The sequence below is a fragment of the Paralichthys olivaceus genome, chromosome 12 (assembly GCF_024713975.1).
Source record: "Paralichthys olivaceus isolate ysfri-2021 chromosome 12, ASM2471397v2, whole genome shotgun sequence".
NCBI classification, from domain to species: Eukaryota; Metazoa; Chordata; class Actinopteri; order Pleuronectiformes; family Paralichthyidae; genus Paralichthys; species Paralichthys olivaceus.
In genome coordinates this window covers 13,335,635-13,357,932 of record NC_091104.1, presented here as the reverse complement: position 1 = coordinate 13,357,932, position 22,298 = coordinate 13,335,635, and the positions used below count along the sequence as shown (strand labels likewise).

General features: G+C 43.3%; 1 protein-coding gene across 6 annotated transcripts in view; it reads right to left on the bottom strand.

Moving 5' to 3' along the window:
- LOC109627918 (doublecortin domain-containing protein 2) overlaps window positions 1–22,298 on the bottom strand; it is a 206,838-nt gene that overhangs the window by 120,375 nt on the left and 64,165 nt on the right. For 4 of the 6 annotated variants that reach the window (XM_020084740.2, XM_069535768.1, XM_069535770.1 and 1 more), the window contains one exon: window positions 3,168–3,292. The exons of 1 other annotated variant lie outside the window; for it this stretch is intronic. In XM_020084740.2, coding sequence (XP_019940299.2) covers window positions 3,168–3,292 — 125 coding nt within the window. Of the gene's footprint in view, window positions 1–2,175; window positions 2,994–3,167; window positions 3,293–22,298 lie in introns of those variants that run through there. One more of the 6 variants, XM_069535771.1, reaches the window with a different exon arrangement.

Here is a 22,298-nt window from a genome sequence, read left to right as displayed (position 1 = left end):
CACAAACACACTTGCATAAACACATTCAAAAACACACATGCATGTATTTACCCCAGTGGGTACACAGTGTGCATTTCTGGGAAACAGTCCTCTGCTCAGAAGTCATCTCTCGGTTCTGATGTCTTCATCATCCAACAGGGACCGTGCTGCAGGAGGAAGATGCCTGCTTATCATGCAGGACTCAGGGGCCACAGACTGAAGGTGGCTTTGAACACTTAAGCTCTACAGGACGTGCATAGGCTTCAGCACCTGGAAGGTATAGGAGATGTTGGCTCACAGATACCTCTGACTCCAATTGAAGGATAAATCCTTTTCCCTTGTGGCCAAACGTGGCATGTAAATATTCATACACATACATGAGTGTAGTTATGATCAGTCGACCTTCAATGCAAACATTTAGAGACGGCCTAATCCATCCAAACCTCTCAGAACCTCAGGCCAGATCAAAAGTGAGTCTCCTCCAGCACGACGCATCACCTGGGATTGCTGCCATTATGATGTGCTTAGTCAGGGCACTCTAGTCACCGGATAAAAGACAAGACCACCAGACAGCTAACCAGCTAATCTGCCGAATACTCTGTTAATCTGACAGGCCGTGTTGAATAATGAATATGTACATTATCACAGAGGGAGGTATCACAGGGGACGCAGCGGATCACTTTCCATGGGGTAGGTGGACATGACATGTCTGTTATCAGCGTGATTTCTAATCAGTTAATTCACAGGTGAGTGTACATTTAGTGGGCCACACGTGTGTCATTATGACAAGCTATCCTCATCAAGCATTTGCAGTTCTTTTTGAATTAATCACTAACAATGCTTTCAATCACAGTACTCACTTTTTTAAATAAGACAACCTGTATGTGCATATGATTTGTCAATTAATGTGTATTTGAATCTACGGATGAATGCATACATGCTGCCATGACAGACCTTGCCTTGTCCACTGTTACAGAGACTTTCTACTCCGATGGCAGGTTGTCTCCCTGATTGATTTAAATCAAATACACATTTTATTGTTTACTTATTGATTATTGGGGATTCCTCCCCCCAAAGCTCTGTTTGAAAACATCCCAAACGCAACATGACATTTTACAGTCCTGTTTCCGACTGATGTAAAGTTCACACCGAACACCAGACAACAAGGTGTTGACATACAGGACCTATTTTCGTACATTTCTTCTCATCCCCCCCTTCCCCCATATTGGCCTCCCATTTCCTTCTGGGAGTAGGGCCCTGGCTTTACCTTTCAACCACGACACGCTACCTGTCACAGCACAGAACACACACACAGACACACACATCCCAGCGCGTGGTGCAAGAGGCATGTGACATCTGTTCTCTCTCCGGTGGGCTCCTCATGTCCTCGACCTCATCCACATCGTTTCTGAACACCTGGGAGGGAGGAGGAGGGGGTGGGGGCTGTATGACAAGGGTACATAGCAGGGGAAAAGGGGATGAAAGGGGGATCGTGCGTGTGTGTGTGTTTGCTTGCTAGGTGGCAATAGGTGGGGTTATAAAGAGAGAGCAGTCAACCATGACATCAGTCAAGACTGCCACCACCCTCCCTCCACCATCACTAACTTTCCCCTCCATGACCTTGACCTGAGTTTGGTGCTTTTTGACAGCATAGGTCCTTGTTGACAGCAGCTGTGCTTGCACACTGTGCCAGATGCACTGAATGTGGCAACAGTGAGGTTGAAGAATCAAAGGGTTAGCCTGACATAATGTGCTGCACTGTACATGCACACTGAAAAATGGGAGTGCAACTCGCCGACCTCTGCACTCGAGATACTCTGATAAGTAGGAAAATGGATAGCGCTGCAAACCTTTGCAAGCTGGTGGTTAGAGAATTAGGGGCATGAAAATCCAACCTAGGAACATCAGAGCAGGGAAAGTAAAATGCACACTCCCAAATAACTACTATGGGTAGTGCCCTTGAGCAACATAACTGCTTGAGTCATACTGCTTCGCAGCAACAGTAACCATTACAGCTCGCCACAGAAGCCAGTGCAGAATTGCCTTAAGCAGCAGTTCCAGTAATGGCTGGTAGAAGCTGGCTCTAAGACAACTCCATATTGAAACAGGAAAACTCTTGAAATATAAAGTGCATTAGGATTTCAAAGTTAGAGCCTCAAAGGTTATTTTCTTTTCTTTTAATGTGAGGTGAAGACAGCTGTGACAGTTTCAAACCCTCAGAGCACCAATACAATAGTTGGGTGTTTTTCACTCACTCAACATTTTCAGTTTCATGGTTCGGTTTCTGGCTGTATTATACAAGTTGTTATGTCAAATAAATCAGTACAAGACAGTTCTTTGGTACAACAGCGCTTTGAGCTAAATGCTAATGTCAACAACTCTGTAAGAGCAGCAAACAGTTGAGGGTGGAAAACCCAAAACAACGAGCTGAGAGATGCTATAAAACTGAGGAGAACTGCGTTGAGTTCCCTGTGAATCTGTCACCAAAGTTGTCCCTTAAACTAAACAGCCATTTGATTTGTAGTTATTGCACGAATCAGTGTTTTTTAATCGGGTGTAATGAAGAGCTGTAGTCACATGTCATATTTCCATGGTGTGAGAAGTGCTGAAGGGCCTGAAGCAGACCCTGTGTCTGTTTAACACATTGACTCAGCAGGGTCATGGGTTCGTTGGCTCAGGTTCAGCTCCCTAACAGCCTTTTCAAATCATTAAGTAATGAAGTGGGTGCCATTCAAATATAAATGCATCCACAAGCCAGGACCCTTTCATGTCTCCAACCATAAATACTCTTGAATTTTCCTCAGAACCAATATACTTCTCAAAGCCATTTCCAACATCTGTTACTCCCCCCCCCCCAGTGGGCCAAAAAGTGGGCCAGTCACTGTAGCTGCGCATCAAAAGGCTTTAAAATACACGGGATACAAGGCAGTTATGCTGACTTTTTCTTAATTTGTTAATTGATTATAGCCTAATCTGTCGAAGATCCTGGCTCAGAGCCCTTGTGACAGGATGTACTGTGGTTGTGTTTGGAAGAAGTAAAAACACACACACACACACACACACACACACACACACACACACACACACACAGGCACATGGAGACACACAAACACACAGTGAGATAAGCAAACCAGCGGATGTAAATCTCTTGATACTTGCTGATTATTGTGAGTGCAGCCACCACTGACCTTGGCACACATATCCATAGCAGGCTCCTTCCCTCTCCATCCATCCCTCTCTCTGAGGAGTGGCCCCTGGCCTGCAGCTTATTGGGGGGCCTGGAGGCAGCTTCCCATCTCAGACAGGCCCTAATCTGGGAGGCAAATGATAAGGCTGAGGTTTACAGGAGGGGCTTTGCACACTCACCAAATTTGCATTTAAAGGCCCTCAAGTAATCTTTAGGCTTATTTAAATCTCAGCAAGACACTAGCACGAGCAAGAGAAGGGGTGGAAGGAGGGTGCAGATTCTGCAGATCCACCTTCAGTGCTTCTTTCCCATAGTAGACCAAATCCCCACCATAAATGAGTGAGGATGTGGATTGCTTTGCTGTTCTCACAGCAGGTCTGTGTCTGTATCATCAATGGCATTTAATTGACTGGATTATTTTTTTACAGTTTTGCCTGAACCCCCCCCCTAAAAAACAAACCCAAGGGACAAATGCTTCAAACACCAATATGAAGCTGTTTATGAAACAGTCCATCTTTGCCAGAAAAAACATTGCGATTGACACATAGTTGGCTGTGCAACAATTTGATTGTTTGTTTGTTTTACATGAGCGCGTCTGATTGTATTTTTTCATGTGCTCTTTGTTGATGATTATGATAATTATAAAAAGAAACATCTGCATGCGTTAAAAGCCCAAATAAAAGAATTGCTGCTGGATGACCACCTGAGCAAGACACTATTGTCAAGCAGGTTCGCACATTTTTCTTCTTTTTATTTTAAATTTAGTATTTTTTCTCTGTTACGTTTATTCTCGCAATGAAAAGCCAAAAAATGAATGCACAATAATGAAAATGCCAAACAATGGCATACTGCTTGAATACATTCTGTCCCAGTGTGTGCATATTTACCAGCTGCTGCTGCTATAGAGGTCCTTGTATTGCTGTCAGCATATTCACTAGTTTACTGGCATCACGTCCTGCAGTATGTATACTATAACAGCACAATGCTTCTGCTCAGCCAATTCGCGTCAGCGTCAGGGGGGGTATTTTCAGTGTGGGACTGTATGGTGCATCCTACACATCCAGAAGGGAGTTGAAAGATTAATCCTCACCTTTCCAAGTGAATGTATGTAATTTGGTTTGACAAACACAAGCCCTACAGGGACGTTTTCTTCATTAATACTTGACAATGTGCCTTACGTCTCAGGCCTGAGGAGATGTAGTGGTGTGACGGACGAGAGCATCAAAGTGACCCAGATTCAATCTTTATTTCCTCTACTTGCAAGCTTTTAACACTGAGCATGGCACCTGTGATACAAAATTCAGTTGAGAGAGCAACAAAGGGCCGGGTGTTAACGGCCATTACAACCGGCCACACATATGAGACACGATCTGATGAGCACCTCACACTAAAAACACACTCAAATATTAAAAAGTGCTAAGACGTGTTGAGAAGGAGCTTTTTTTTTGAATAACTTAAAAACTGCTTCAAAACCTTATAGGATTCTAAGTCCATGGTCAGCAGTGTTAAAAATGTCTATTCAGATATTATGCAGAGGAGGAGTGAAGAGAGTTAGTATTTAACTGTTTGAACTCTGCAAGAGAGATGGTCCTCCAGTGTCTGTGGTATTTTAATCCTACTGTGATCTCATTTCTTGGAGTCTCTTCAAATACTTTCAATCACTAAACTCTGTACAACCTAAGCTAAAGGTTTATATGAGTCAATAAACCAGAAATCAATGATAAAAGCATTAAAGTTGTTGTAAATTAAAAAATATAAAAATAAGACGTGGTTTTACATTCGCTTTTGCTAACACATAAAACAAACAGAGCCATAACTTTTCTAAATATAGAAACATACAATACACACAAATATGTAACTATACTTCATAAGATATTCAAACTACTTACTTTTTGAGGTATGTCCATTGTCGCGACCATACATTAGCAACACGTTTTCCAAAATCGTAACAAAACTTTATGACATCAATACTAACGTGTTGAGGTGCAGCTTTCTGCTGCAAAAAGAATCATTGCTCTAAATATTGTTTTTCTATCTAAGATTGAGTCGAACAGGATTTTCAGAACGTTATGGTCAACATGTTGGGAAATACGCAAATTCACTGGCTTTCTAATAAGGGAGTCACAGCTGGTGGATAAGAAAAAGAATATAATCCAAGTAATTAATACAAGTTTAAGGTGCTAGTGAAGGATTCTATCATCTCTGCACAGAGCCATGCTTCCAGTCCTTATGCTAAGCTAAGCTAACTGGTTGCTGGCTGTAGCCTCATATTTACTGGACTGGTGTCAATTTGTCATCTTAATTTTGAAAACAAATAAATATATTTTCCAAATTGCTTTGAGTTCTTCATAAAACTAGCTAATGAGAACCTTTTGTGTGAGGCAACATTGCGTTAGTTTAAAGTGTTTCATCCACCATGGGACAAAAAAACCCATAAAAACACACACACACAAAATGTGGCAACAAGACAATATTAAAGGGCTAAACCCGATATCATATTTAATATTCTGCCTGATTTTCTCTTTAGCATAACCCTCCTCACAGCCTGGAGACAGGTCAAATCAAGCTCATGCATATAAAAGCCATTGCCCTGGGAAAAGATTTAACCAGCCCGGATGGGTCTCAGGGCTTGGCGTAACGAACAGAAAGAAAAAAAAAAAACACACTTGCTGCCATTTAAGCTCTGAGAAATAAGAGACGACGCAAGAACAGAGATCTGGACAGAACCACCACCACCCATCCCTCCCTCCCTGCCCCCCTCCATCTCCCGAAACTAAAAGTTAGCTCGGCTTCCCAGTCACACTGTGGAGACCCTGCTCACTCTTCCATGCCATAGCCACTTCCTGCTGGCTCTAAACAATGCAGACTCCATTTGGGCCGACGTAATGGCTGACTGCTTGACATAACCCTTGTCAGTGAGAGCTGCGATAGGTGACACTTGACAGATGTGTAATTGCTGGGAGAGCTCACTGACAGGTGGATGAGCTTAAAGACACCCGATATGCTCCTGAGACTGTTGACGCAGGGGATTACACCTTTGAGCAGCATCGGCTCCCCTGAGTGTTTTTGTTTTTTTCCTATGTATTTCAAATAAGAAAAAAAAAAAAACAGTTTGGTTAATATATTCCAAGTGAAATCGGTTTGAATAGTTTGAGCTGAGATATGAGCCAAGCGTGACAGCGAGAAAGGTTAAGTCCCCCGCAATAAACCTCATTTAATACATTGAGATGTATATTCTCCGCGAGTAATGTATGGTTGTGAAATCATCTGAGCTGGGCTTGTAAAGTCTGCACTGAGGCATGATAGCTTTCCCTCTCGGGTCAGCCCAGGTGAGGTGGTACCAGAAGCCGGAGATAACACTCCACCCCTATAAAAGACAGGAAGTGAGATAAACATTCTCTCGTTGATTAGGAGCCATGGTGTGGGCTGCCATGTGGGAGGCGGTGCAGTCATAGGGGTGAAACAGTAAGATGTGGATGGGGTTGTGTGTGTGTGTGTGTGTGTGTGGTGGGGGGGTTGTGTTTTATGTGTGGGACTGTAATGCAAATCAATGATCTCCTTCAGTGCAGAGCAGAACAGCACAATGCCTGCACACCTGTCCATCATTCAACATCTCCTGTTCCACCTCTTGAAGATGAGTTGGAGAAAAAAAATGTGCTTGAGCTCACAGTGGAGGGGTTGAAAGCAGGGGAGGGGAGCGAGGTGGTGTGCTTAGAGGCCCAGACATTCACTTTTCTTTTTCCTTGCCGACAAGCCCATGTTATTAGAACTGCAGTTACTAAATTGGGAGGAGGGAGACCGATGCTTTTGGATCTGACCTCAATTGCACTGGCGCACTATCTCAACCAAAGTCTCATTTCACCGAGAAAGACAGGGGGAAGAGAAAAGAGAAATTGACAATATCTTTTGTACCATCATGCATAGACGGCGTATAGAGATTTAGTGATGATATGGGGGGGGGGGTGGCTCTAGCTACACCCTAGAAGCTCAGCTGAGTTCACTGGGGGTATTTTCACTTATAATTGGGGTAGCTTTCATCTTGCCTGCCAAAAGGCGCGCAACGAAGAGGAGCACCAAGAGGGAGCTATCACTTCCCCTATTTCCTGGCCCCAGACAAAGGCACCCAGGCAGGCAGCCTGCTGAAGATGATGTATTTCTGATCAAAGAGCCTGGAGTTGTCAGCAGCCCGGGCTAGCGCAGCAACCTGATTGCTCCTGGATAGATTTGTCCCTTTGATCAGAGCAGACTGACTGCAGGCACTGTTTATGCAAAGAAAAGATGGCAGGGCGAAATCTACCCAGAGTTATGTGGAAACAGGCGTTGGGCTGGGGGAAGGACTTTTGCTTGAGGATATGTTGGCTCGCACAATAACACAGGATTATATCTGTTATAATTACCGCTAATGAGATAAGACCGCAAGAAGCCTTTTTACTGTAACTTGTTGCCGTGACCCTTTGGCGCTGACAGCAAACATTCGTACATGTATATTACTCCTGATGAGCTGATTAAGTCTCGCTTAATCACGACACGTACATCAGATATAAGTGTGAGATAATGTAATGTACTTGAGCGACTAGTATTTTTACAAAATGATCAGTTAGTTACACTATGCAAACATCTTACCCATAATGCAAATAACCGCCGGCTATGAATTTATGTGGACTCTAAAAAGGAACATAATTTCGTCATAATATATTGATGTAAATTCTTATTCTGGATTTGTTCTATAGCCGTGATATAGCGAAATATTAATGCCACTGGTCTGCAGCATTGTACCTACAATTCCCACAGTGACCTCAGTCATGTTTTGACTGAGGATAACAGCCTTCTTGGACGTGGGTACATGGGTTCAAACTCTGAAATGTCAAACACACTTGACTTTAAAACACTCAAGTCAGGTTATGGTGCAGCGTGAGACACAACATGAAACATCAGGAGAAGACTGCTCGACTAAAGATGTCCGAAGGGGTCTGCCTAGTACACTGAATCTTTTTTTTTTTTTTTTTTTTATACCACAGTCATGAAAAAAGTCAGAATTAGAAAGACTCAAGTGGAATATGTGTTGTATTCTTTGTTGGAGCTATTATAACAGAATTGTTTACTTCATTTAAACTATCTTGACAATGTCTACATAAATACATATTTAATTACCACTGTCAAAATATTTCTAGAAAGGCAGAAAAAGAAAACAGTAGTCAACATAACATTTCTCTTGTTTTCTCACTACTCGTCGTGCATATTGGATGGGTTCAGGTCAGAGCTTTCAGGGACATCAGCCTTTTCTGTCTTCTCCGTCATGTTAAACATTAAAAACGTACAGCTCAGCACGCCTCCCGCTGAGAGACGTCAGAGTCAAGGTTAATTCAGGGATGCAAAATAGCTCACCTTGAGTTTGAGATTTGTTTTTTTTATTTGTATTTATTTTGTTGTGTCGGTGACAGGAGCTATTTAAAGGGTTTTTTCGAGCGCACACATACTCAAGGTTTAAGTCGGCGGAAAGAGGGCTGAGTGGTTATGTAAGCTGTGATTAACATATCTGACGGCTGCATTTGGGTCAAACAGTGATGGGTAATTCAGGTCATTTCTGACAGCTGATGAAAACAGAAATCATCATGGCGGGCGGTGGGCGTAATTATGTATTTATGAGCAGCAGAGGACCTTGGGGGTAGCAAGCAGAGGAGATGAGCGCATACAGAGAAGTGCCTGAGTGCTGCATTGCTACTGTAATGACAGCTCATTTCCCTGTGTGGATGTTTTTCTCAGCTCGGCACCAAGCTTTTGTTAGTCCCACCAGCTTACTGTACCTGCCAGCCAAGCCTTTTATGGACAATAAGGGAGGGTTAAGTGTTGTATTATTAAGGGATGAATGCTCTGTAGAGACCTCGGCTAAGGAAAAGCAAAGCGTGTAGGTCTTACCCAAAGGGCCATCCATGGCAGCTTGTTTGTGTTGTGAGAGACACTGCTGGGGTTTAGATTTAAAGATGCATTTGATGTTGAATTACTGTATATGGAGTTTATGCATACGCGCATACATACATCATACCTCTTGCACTGTTTAGACCTGCTGCATCCTGCATTATCCTATTGTTCTGTATGCATCTGCTTGGCAAAAGATTGAAATTTATATTTTATAATCTTTAATAAACATAAAACTGTATTCATATCCCAGTATACTTCTGTGGACACATCAGATATACAAATCATGGGCCCAAGGGAGAATTGATGGTGAACTGGAAATGGTGGCTGGATAAAGCTGGATGCAAATAACTCTGGAGTTAAATCAAAGCCATCTTCAAATCAAACCCCAGCTACGCTCTCGCTCCTTTCTCTGTCAATCCACTGTGACATTTGTGATATGGGCAACACTTTCAACCTATGGCTGCCTCCTCCATTGGCCATGTAAAGTTTAATGAGCACCTTTTGTGGAGTGATATGAATAATGTATACACTACGGCGCTTTAAAGTGCCTATGGTGCATCTGTCTCCAGGATGGACGGAAGCCATGGGAAGAACCAGTGAAAATTAAAAAGCCTGAGGGTAAAGGAGGAGAGGGATACAAAAAAGGGAAAAGTTGAAGGCAGTCACATTAATTTGACTGCGTCAATGTGCCACTTCCAATGCAGAATAGAAATCATCAGCACGAGCACAGACTTTGCAAACCCCCACCCCCTCAACAGCCCCCATTCTCTCTCTCGTCTGTTGCTCATCTGTGGCAACCTGCTCCTTACATCAGGAACTGATCATGCAGTGACATGGAGGGAAAGGGGAATGTTTTCTTAGAAATTCTGGGGAGCACAGCAGGTGATGGGGAGGAAAAACAAAAGTCAGTATAAAGCAGACGATCCTGTCCCTGCACTCCTGCAGATAGCATTGATGTGCAATGTAAAAGGAGATGGAAATGCACTGTAGTCTGGATGACAAGCTCACCACTGTAAAGGAAATTATTTAAAAAGACTCAAACAGTGCGCTTTAAAGACAAAACATGAGAAGAGCAGAGGAAGGTACGTGTTTCAAAGTTTACAGAACTCGAGTCAAGGAAATACATTCGAGAAAAAAAAAAAATCACACCAATTTTTTTATCTTAGTTGCTCAATGAAATTAAATGAGAGATAAAAATCAGGTTAATAAATAGATGCTTTTGATGCTAATTTTCATCTCAGAACACTCTCTGAAAACCTCACTGAAAGAGAAGCACCCAGGCCTTTAACCACCAAGACCATCAGAGCAACAGCTCTTGCTCATCCAGACCACTCCGTCACAAACCCGTCGGCCAAGACCTCACTGACAAAATTAGAAATCTCCTGTGCATTGGCTGCTGCCCCCCACCCCCAGCCCACTCCCCCCAATTCAAAAGATTGGTGGGCCTCTATCTTAGAGATCTGCTCCCTGTTGAATAAGCAATGGAGCGTTCCCACTTCACTTGTCCATGCCAGGCTGGCCTGAGCGACCCCTTTCCCCCTCCCAGTTGTCCCCTCCCCTAACCCCTGTTTCCATCTCCGCAGATGGACCCTCCCTCCTCCCCATCCCATTCCTCCCCCGCCTGCTCCCCCCTCAGCCCTCGCTCTCAGCCGACACAGACGCACAAAAGAAGGCTCCGGCTTAGTGGCCTTGTGATGGATGCATTTTCATAGGCCAATCTCTGTTATCTTGGAGAAACAGGTCTCAGCCTCCATTCTCTCAGGGCTTTACAGTTCTCTCTCTGCCACTCACCCCCTCCACCCCTTGCTTCGTGCTTTTTCCACCTCCTCTTTCCATCCCTGTGTCCTCCTCCACCATTTTCCGAAGGTCACTCATTAATACTCCTGAGCATAAATGCTGACCCTGTGACCCTGAGCTTGAAAGCCTAGCTCTCCCATATTGAGCATCCAAACCCCTGTCCCAGTATTCTCACCCATGCAGGCCTGAGTGCAGAGGCCTGGGTCCAATACCCCCCACCCCTCCAAGGTCAAGGACTGGCTGACATCGGGCCCCAAAACAATAGGAGGCCCTTCCTCTCCACATCCCCATGGACGCCCCCTGGGTTGTCCTTCTTTGGATTGATTGGCTATGCAGCAACATTTCCAAGTCAATCAATTTCATTCATTTAATGCAGATGCGCCAAACTTGAAAATGTATATCCATGGATTTCAATTTCTCCTCGGAAAACAAAAAAATCTTCCAGTTTGGTCAATTTCAATTCAGGTGTGAACAAATATTCAATTTTTACGTATCTCTTATTAAATATTGCACATCATTATCTTTAAATTCACACTCAAATACAATTGGACACCTCTCAGTTCCCCAGTCGATTAATGAATTTTCCCTCATTTCTGTTTCAGTGTCATCTATTTATTTATGTGTAAATGATTGAAGTAAGGAAGGTGCAAATTGTATGCAGAGGTAGTGGAAGACAAGCTCACTTTCAGGTTATTTCCAGAGTAGATATATTGCAAAGACATATTGCTTTACACTGTGCAACAATGGAATAACTATCAAAAGGAAAAACTTCTTGGCTTCAATATCACGATGTCACAACCTTGATTCGCCCCCAAATAGGAATTGTGGCGTTAAAAATCCCCCTACAATAAGCTCCTTCATTTTCTGCTCACTCTGCAGTTTGCAGCTTCCTCATTTCCCAGCCGTGGAGTTTCACTGGGCCTTGATGTATCATATATCTCTCTGTTTTTCCTGCGTGGCTCTTTTTGGGCCTAGGGTCAGGGGGTGAAATAAAGCAGACCCCATTTTGAAGCTGACAGGGTCTCCAAAGCCTGAACCCAAGGGCAGCCCCCCCAGCCCCGGCATGACAGAGGCCGCGTCCGACAAAGGTGCAGTTTGTTACAAGCTTCTGAGGAAAAAAAAAAAGAAACACAACAGGGAGGGTTATTTGGTGTTCCTTTGACCCCTTAAGCCCTCTGAGATGAAAAGGCTTTCAATTTTTACCAGACAAGGAAGACCACTTCAGCACTGAACACCAGCATGGGCTTCAAAGCTCAGCAGAAATTTTAATCAGAGACAAATTACTGTATATTGTGTGGAATACTGTGCTCCATCGCTCAGTCTGAAGGGGCAAAGGGGCAAAAATAGCGCAGCATTACACAGACGAGAAATGGCGTAGTATCCTTGCAGGCGAAGAGTGAAGCTCACACAGTCACTGTGGTTTTTTTCTTCTTCTTTTAAATCATGAAAAGTCACTGCAAGATAATGTCTGAGCGGTTAGTTGTGAAAGGTAGGGGAGGTAAAAGCCTGATGGGTTTGCATGTATCTGCCATCTTAAATCATGCAAGCTGAAGGCAAATATCAATACCACAATGTTGCTTAAAACAGCATTCTGTCTAATAAAAACATATCTATCATTTACAACACAAGGGTAAGAGCCCAGGAGTGTACCGTGCCTTGCGCCATTTACTAAACATTTTATCAAATTTTACAAAGCCTGCTTAATATTTAAAGCCACGGTCATGCAGCCTAATGGTCCAGGGCAGGAATAAGCTATTCAGGGGTCAATTGTTTTATTAAGATTAATGAGGGGGAGCAAGAGGGTACGTCATATCTGTACTGCTTTCCCTCTTTCTTTGAGCACCAGCGAGGCATATTAAAAGGAGTGAGTAAGGTTTGCCACTTAGCTTATCTACGTAAGTGGCTTATGGATGTATTTGTCTGGGACACTCAAGGTACATTTTTTCATCAATTCATTTTTCATCAACTGATGAACTTACTTCCCCCGCAGAATATATCAAGGAATGCTTCACTTCTTCAGTACGCAGCACAAATGTTGGAGTATGTTAGATTAGCATGGAGTGAAGAAAGGCATAGTCTGTGACTCTCTGATAGCTTTATGTACTGGAGATAAATGTATGTGCGCAAGTGGTGGAGATCAGTTAGGGAAACGCTGAATGTTTAAGATTTAAATTGATCTTTACAACTAAAGATGAGGAATAAACAATTCATTCCTGGCCATTTCGTTAACTTTTGGCTACACCACTACTGCTAACATCTAATGTCTAATGTCTTTATCATCTTCTGCATTGGATAAAACCAACAGCCATCTGTAATCTACCCAGCAGCTCAAACTGCCATGACTCTGATGGGGTGGTGCATCTTTTGTCCAAAAAATAAAAAATCTGATGAATGAGAAAGAGTAGCAGATGGAAGTGGAGAGTGGTGGGCGGTGACGGCAGAGAGCTGGTAGGCGTTCATCTCCGCAGACATTTACACTCCATCAGCCATAACCCCCAAACCACACTGATGTCATTGTTGTAATTGCTTTGACACTTCCAAGCTGGCACTAATCCTGTTTGGACAGTGACTTAAACTGTATGGAAAGAGGGGACACAGTGGTTATGTCCACCAGTGCATCTGTCCCTACTGGCCAGGACAACATCTGTTTTGTGCTGCGTGTGACTGTGGCGTAAATTAGAGGCCAGAACTTATTATAGCACGAGTTTTAAATGAACCTCTCCAGAAAAAAAGACCTGTTTGTTTCCCTGTGGTGAAAATCCTCTTAAAATGTTACATCTTTTAAATCCTTGCTTAAGCCCACAAGAAAAGAAGTGTTTAAAAAAAGGAATGTTTTTAATGTGTGCTGTCTGTTATTCTCTGTGATCTAATGCGATGTGACGCTGAAAATGTTTTCATGGTGAAGCAGAGCGACAGGACTTGATGTGAGAACAGTTTTTAGTGGTGTCTGCTGGAGACAGGAGGAGATTATACCAGGGTTGCAGTAAAATGGACGGTTCACGTAGTTGCTACGGGAGCCCTGATGTGATGATCCATAGCTGTCAAGCAATAACCAAAAATAGATGAAGAGTGGAAATTTGATGAATACCGCTGGACTGTGTTTGAGCTACCTATGGATTGGATCACAGGGTTTTGGCAAAATGAAGATGTCACATGACGGCAGGTCCGGAGGGGTCATTTCCACTGGACTGCCTTCTTTCTCTAGGCAGAGCATAATGTGAACAATGTTTTAGAGGGTCATCTTCAACCACCATCTTCACGACAAGCAAGCCTTTCATGTGTCTGTCTCTCCTTGCCTCAGCCTTTCCAACACGCCTGTATGCACCCTGACACGTTGACAAGCTGGGAGTCAGTCAGTGTTGTGGTTGACCCACGAGGCCAGACCGGAGAGGTTTTCTTCACAATGAGAGAGGTATAGACAACAAGGTGCAGAGAACTAAAATGCCCTGAGTCAACCTTTAGCCTCGAACAACATCTGCAAGCCATTGGAGTTGGAAGAGAGAACTGGTGCAAGTGGACATAGAAACTCGACCCTTGGGTAACCAGACAACAACAATAATACTAAACAGGGCCATTCATGTTGGATCTGTTTTGGAGAAAACCTGTTAGCAAATAAGAATTACAGGATTCTACAAAACCCTAGATTATGTTCAGCTACAATTCTGTCCAATGTCAACATTTCACTAAATCCGACTAAGCACAGTCCAAGTTTGTAATGCCAGTCCTGACTACTCTTTGCTGCAGATGTTTGTCTTTAAAAGCATAAATAAGTAAAAACAATAAAGTCAACCGTGGCTTGGGATAATATGTAAATGATCAATACTTCTAATTGCAGAGAGGAAACGATTGCCATGATTATGCTGACTCTCTAATGAGTCCACCTGTTGGCATCATGCAGAAAACAATTTTCCACTTGAAGAAACATAGCGTATGTAAACTCCCATGAAATGTAAAACCAATGGAAGGCCTGCCGTGCTCTGGCAGCTGCAGCCTACAATTATGCAGTATCTGGCGATAGCTTGAATTCCAATCTGACAAAACGGTGCTTTTCTTTCAAAGACAGAGGGGAAAAAAGGAAAAAACTTCAACGACACATCAGTGAAAGCTAAAGCATCCACTTCTATCATCGTGATTTTTTTTTTGGGGGGGGGGGGGGGTATATGAAACTCAAGCTCAAAGCGACACATCCGAAGTGAAGTTAACTGATGATGTGTTTGCTAGATATGTTTCGATTGCTGTTGGGAATATGAAAAGATGTGAAGTTTGATATGTTGTTTATAAAATCTGCGGAGCACCAATTCCGAGAAAACAAAATATACAGTAATATACACCTCCTGCAGCCCCACTGCTCACTTCAAAGACTTGTCCTGAAATATAAGAGGACAGGTATTGATCCAATCCCTCGATGAATTGGGAATTGATAACTGAACCCTTCAGAATGCACTTTTATGTCTTTTCACTTTGAAGCTCTCCACTCCCATCTTTCCAAGGGATGTTATTCCACACAAGCACCTCTTTAATGTTTGAAAACCCATCCTCCTTGGTTTCAACAGCATCCGCGAGACTTGTCTGTCTTCATTCTCGCGAGGAATATCGGGAATCATTGTTTCAAAGGTAAACATAAATTTAGCGGCGGACACGACAAAAAGGCACCTTTCTTTCATTTCAGGCAAAGCTGAACAGGTTCCAGGGCAGGATCAGATCAGGTGAAAGGAGAGCCCTGGCCCCTCCATCTCTTCCCTTTATTGTTCCACACTCGCTGCCAAACCATCATTCTCAATATCCCACTGGGGCCTCTCTAACCCTCAACATCTGTCCCACTTTACCACTCTGATGGTAGAGAGCCGGCTAGTATGACGGGCACACTGCAGCCCTGTGCAGGTTTCAGAAACTGCTTCCAGACATCTTTCTGGTGCTGTCATCTGCAATTTTGTGCATTTACTCATTCAATTTATTTGTCTGCAATTTACTCCAACTAATCACAGGTGTGTTTGCACTATCTCTGTGAGAATATTTATATGAATGAAAATGCACATGAAACTAAAGGCAAACGTTGTTTAGAACTGAAATATTTTTAATTGCAAAAGCTATCCTTCCATCTTGGGCTGGGGTTGCATTTATTCTGGCCGTCATTATGAGGTGCTGTTTTCTGTCGTAAAATGACAAAACTTTATTTAACAGCTGGTGGGAAAAACCTGCAGGTCAACCTAAATAGCCTCAGTACCTCGCTAGAGTGAATAAATCAGCCATAAGGGGGCATAAAGGGAAACACCCACAGTAGACGTGCAACACTGTGGTGCCATGTAAGAGATCATAAACTCATGTAAGTCAAAAACAGGATGCTGTATATTTTGTGAAGGGCAGCTAGTACATTATAATTGCATGCCAGTTTTCCCTTTGGGAGAAAATACCTCTCCCCATATGTGGCAGTGATAAAGTATAGGTTTCTTCTGTCTGGCAAGAAAGGTATATCTGCCCTTTAACTAGACAAGGGGGAGCAGTATAGAGAGAGAAAGACTGAGATGTATAAAGGCTGCTGGAAACAGTAAGAAAAGAGAGAGAATCCAACCCACTGTCTGTACAGTCGGTGGGTCTGGAGTGTTTGCATGAGGGACAGGGGAGGCAGATTCATTTACATTGTAGCTGCGGAATAAAAAGCAGCTTTGGCTTGTCAATTTTCTGACTAGCGTCATGAACCGGGAGATGCCCATGGCTGCTCGTTCTACCTCAACGCAGTTCAATACCTGCCAGCCTCAGCCCCTTCTCCTAGTCAAGGAAAACACAGACACATGCACACGCGGGGGTCCCTCTGGTGTGTTTGTGTTTCTGTTTGTGAGCATTTGTTCCGAATCAGGCACCTGGCATCTTTTGGGAGAGCAGGCTTCACCAATGAGGCCCCCTGGACTGTCATATGTCTGGATGCAGACCAATACCCATCACGGCAAACTGATCAAAAGCAAAGGAAAGTACGGACCTTGAACTTCACAGTCCAATATGCATCCCTGTTGCTTATTACGCGCACACGCACGCACATGCACACACAGCATGTAACCACATGAACGTCCCTCTGCTGATCAAATATTCCAGAAAGCAATTTTTTCTCTTGTTTTCAGTCACAATTGAAATTCACTGCAGGTTAAATTGGACCCTCTCTCCCGACTGCTGTAACACAGCATAGTAGGTATAATCAAAGTAATTACAACAACACACAGGTGTTCCACGCTGCACGCCACTGAACACAGCACATGTCAGTGACAGTGGATGGAGTAAACATCACTGGAAAAGAAAGAAAACAGAAAAAAAAAATGAAACTAATTCAAATCAAGTGTCATTACAGCTACTTTATCGACAGACAGTAAGTGCACAAACAAATGGCATGTTTCATCATCTGCTGCTTAACATCGACATTTTATGCTCCGTCTGTTCATGTTGCTTTGCTTCCACTTTTCAATTATGATAATCTGAATCTGGTCGAGTGAATTATAGAGGAAAGACATGATTTTTTTAGACTTTATAGTAGAGAAAAAAGAGGTAGAGCGAGCACAATGCAGAGCTGCCTCAGATGACTCCACTTATTGGACATAATCTACTAGAGCTGCAGCAAAAACACAGGAACATTTAAAAGAAATGCAGATATGATTTATTTTTTAATGTTTTGCTTTACTCAGATTAAAGCACAGATGTGGAGAGGCAAACAATTCCATTAAAAGCCCCCCATCTGCATCCTCCAAATCTCATCTAAGTGGGAAAAAAAAAGGAACACGAAAATGTAAGGGGGGGGGGGGGGGGGGTCAGAGAAGAGAGAGAGAGAAAGAGAGAAGGTGCAATTACCAAGAGCGTAGTCTGAGGGTCAACTTCACTTCAAAGAGGCCGGGCCCCACGTCCCATGCTCCACACAGCCCCGAGTCCCAGTGTTGTGAGAGTAGGTAAACATGAGCAGATCACAAGAGTGTTAATAGCAGCCAGATCTGAAGAGGTCTCCACCTTGTGCCTTCCTGCCTGCCTCTTAGATTCACAGACAAGCCCTTGCCTGGAAGGAACACACTCACCCTGCACACTCAGCTATTTGGTGCATGCGTGTGTGTTTGTGTGAGCATCGCAACACTTTTTTCTTTTTTTTTTAGTATAATTGAAAAGCATAAGCTCAGAACTTCTACTGAAACCCTCATGGCAAGCAAAAACCAACAGCTGCTGTGCAAAGTGCTGAAATATGTGCATGGTAAATGCATTATATATTTCTATATGAAAAAGGTAATACTGCAAACTATATTAGTTTTTTAAGCAGCCGGTTCAGATGCAGTAGCCTCAGAGTGCACTGCATGCATCTGTGTGTGTGTGTGTTTGTTTGCTTTGTTGCTAAATTATTACAGTGTTCACTTTGAGACTCTCTGCCAATAATTATCTTGTTCCAGTATGTAGCAGCCTCAGTGAGTGGATTTTCATTCATCTTTTTTTTTTTTTTTTTGACAACAACAAAAATAGTCTGAGCCCTCCCTCCCTGAAATATGCTTTACCAATCCGGGGGGATGTCTACTGTATGTGAAGTGCACCACACTAATCTGTCATCACTGGATAAATACGATAAGGATGGCAGCGATTCCCCAGGAGTTATCACAGGCCTGACGACTAAACAGGATTAAACGGCTGGCATTATGCAATGTACAGAGTAAAGTAATGTTGTTGTTTTTGTAAGGATAGGACAGAGTTGACCCACTGGAAGGAAACAGAGTGTTCACTGACCCTAACAATCACAGATTTTCCTCATTTTCCTTCGCAACTGTGACGGCGAGGTTGAATAATAATCCATCGGCTATTTTCAGTCACGTGACCAGGGTTCAAACCCCCGTGTCAGGACACATGCACACTGACGAAGTGTCATTGAACAAGACAGTGGGTCCCCACCAGCTCCCCGTGAGGAGGTGGTGGTGGTGATGGGGGTGGGGGGGTTATGCTGTCTGTGACCTGGCGCTCTTGCCTCCCCAGAGGGGCAAAGCAAAAACAGTCTTTCCCTTGAGGGATCAATAAAGAATCACATTAACATACATGATGTATATCAAAGTAAATCTCGGACCAGGGTGTCCTCTGCATCGCTAATACCGAGTCCCAGGGCTGCGTTTTGAGGCTGTGTGGGTTTCAATGCACTGACAGCAGCTGCTTTTTTTTACCTAACCAATATTCAAAAAGGAAACCAGCTGGGAAGGCTGACCTCTGTTGGCTCAAGTTTGCAACTGCAGCCGAGAGGATCCCAGTGAGGCGGCAGGGAGACAGACAGACGCAATCTTAAAGCACTGAGGTATGAAACGGTTTCAGAACTGGTGCCCTAGAAGAACAGAGCAGCAAACACTTAAAGAGACACAAGGGGCAAAACTCCCGAGTCACGAGCCAGGATGAAAAGATGCCTCCAGGCTAACCTCGCAGCTGAAGCGGAATCACCCTGAGTGCTTTTAGTGTGCCTTTCTCCTTAGATGTCATTTGTTAAGAGAGTAAACCCCGTCATGCTTGTGTGAAACTTAATTCCCTGGTCTGTCCTTGAGCAGTAAACTCTCACCCTCTCCCCGGCAGCTGAGAGTGACCCCTCCGTTTAAAAAAAAATTCACACACACGCACACACAGTTCTCTCCTCTTTGACTCCTACCACGCCAGATGTTACTTTTCGTCTATGATTTATCGTGCAGTTTAGATAAGGGTAAACAAATAGTCATCACAGTTATAACTGCAAACACTGCTTTTCCGTCAGGCTTATCGCAGGTCACAGCATACGAAGTTAGCCAACGGTAGGAGGGAGACGGAGCAGGGAGAGAGGGGGGGGGAGACAAAATTGCAGCTTTTTCACTGAGTAGCCTTCACATAAACACCCTTAGTGTCCTTCTCCACACATATACACACACACACACATGTATATAACCCTGAGCCCTGACCTGTAGGAATGTGTGCTCTCTGTGGAGGACGATTAGCTGGCCAGCCTCTTAGCTCCTCCAACACAGAAACCTCATTGTGATAAAGCCCAGTCAATGTTTGCTGACACACGTTATCTCCTGTCCCTTCTCTCCCTGGGCCTCCGCTCGGATCGAGCTGCCACAGCTCTTACAACGATTTAGGGAGCCATTTGTTTTTCAAGGAGCTGTTTACACAATGGCTACCTACCACACATGGGACAGGAGGAAAGGTGCGGAGAAGGGAGACATTTGAAATATAAATCACGAGCATGCCTGCTTTTATCGGCAGCACTTCTGCCTTTTTTTTGTTTTTTGTTTTCCACTTTCCAATCTTTTTGCATTGTTTATCATGCGATAGGGCGATACGTTTTGTCAGGTGCTGCCGATTGTATGTAACTGCGGGAAAAGAAGGAAAAGAAACACTTATCTTGTGTTTGTTGTGTGTGCCTGTGTGCATGTGTGTGCATGTTGAGGAGGGGAGGTGATAAAAGAGAATATTCCTCAAGGAGGATCAATAGTTGTTATTCAGACCTGCATGGGTCTCTCCATAGGAAGCACTGACACTGTTCTAAGAGTCTGCTGGCATTATTGATTTTAATTTATTTTTAACTTAGTGATGGATATGGGACATGTCATGAGAGAGAGGCATTGGTCAAATAATTACCAACATCTATTCATTAATTGGAAGGCAAAAGAGATAGAACACTCAATATTCATTAAGGCCTGCAAAGACTTTGCAAATGTGCTGTCTGACACAAGGATGTCAGAGAAATATGTCGATCACCTAATCACGCAATGCAAATTTGTCCCTGTGAACCAAAGTGGTCAGGAGACACTCACATATCCAACCTGTAAGTATTTGTACCGATGTTTCTTTGCAGTATAGAAGATATATATCAACATTAAACATGTTACAGGTCGTATCACTGATCCTTCTCTTATTCCTGTTCTGATTCTGAGCTAGATTTCGAAAAAATTCACACAATTTTGACATTAAACATGCAAAGGATAAGATTTGCTCTGAAAGTTCACAATATTTCATGATCTGACATCCACTATAACAATGTATATCACCATTAAACAATATATAACCACACAACATGGTCAAATATTAATACATATCTTGTGTGTATAGCAAAGCTGTCAATAAGTACTAAAAGTAGCATGTTACATAGGACAGTTAAATGCACACAGAAAAGCTTATGAAATGCATCTTTAGTTAATTCTTGAACAACCCAGGTCATGAAATTAAATCCTGAATAAAGAGCTGCAATTAAACTCAAACGCTGTATGAGAGAGATGTAAATCCAATTAACCGCTCAAAGTGATCAGATGACAATGTGTTGTACAACAACCCTGGAAGTTTGAGGCCTCCACAAGAATGCGAAGCAGACTATTCAGCAGATGGAAGCTGCGGCTGTTGTTGCTGTAACAGAATCAGCAGTCTTGTCATACATATGCTGCATAAATATATTATCAAAACCCTTGTAACCTGCAATAATTCGCTTGATTGGCTCGGCGAGTGCGAGTTCCTTTGGTGTACATCAAGTCAAACTGACCAGAGTGGCCTGTGGGTTCTTGCAGACAGGTACCCGTGGTTATTGAGTACAATCACAACACTAATTATCCCGCGTGCAAGCGACTGCGGGGCTTTGCCCTTTGAGAGGAGCAATCAAACAGCTGACGAAAGGCCGAATAAACACACTGCGCTGAATATGCTGGGCCTAGCACATGTGCCAGTGTGTTTGTGAGGCTGTTTGTGTGGATGTAGGAGCGACAGAACAGTGCATCAACATCAGCGAAGCTCACATTATTTGTTAGATGACTTTTAGCTGGGATAACGTCAGAGCCTTCTTCCTTGGTGAGATTAAGTTTGGTTATAAAAACTGATGCTACGATGCGAGCGAGCGAGTAAAGTTTCTCTGTGTGAAAAACCAAATCAATGACATCCATGAGCTCTTGGTTTGTTTTGTGTTGCATCATAAGCAACGTTACAGCTGCCTTTTCCCACCCACCCGCCCCCCCCCCGAGCTAGGCCAAGGTCGTGGTTAAGTTATGATTACAGTATGATGCGCTCGGTGAAGACACACAATAAAGAGGTCTCTGCTGAACCATAAAACTGTCAAAATACATCACAAAGTGTCAGATGCACCACGCAACAACAACAAAAAAGACTCACTCTCTCTCTCCCACTTCCCTCTCTAAGCAATCATCACTCGCTCAACTTGATACAGGCTGAATATTGCATTAAATGAATATGTGTTGGAGGATAGAAAAACTACATTGATTTTAAAATCCCTCGGTTCTGCTATAGTGCCACGAACAGTAATGATCAATTATTTTGCCTCCGACTGGTGTTTCTTGGAAGTCTCTCTCCCCACACAGCAACACAGAACGAGGCCTATGCTCACTGTACTAAGCCACCAAAGAGAATCCATTGATTTAATCCTTGGCTCTCCAACTGCAGCTCTTCTTTATCT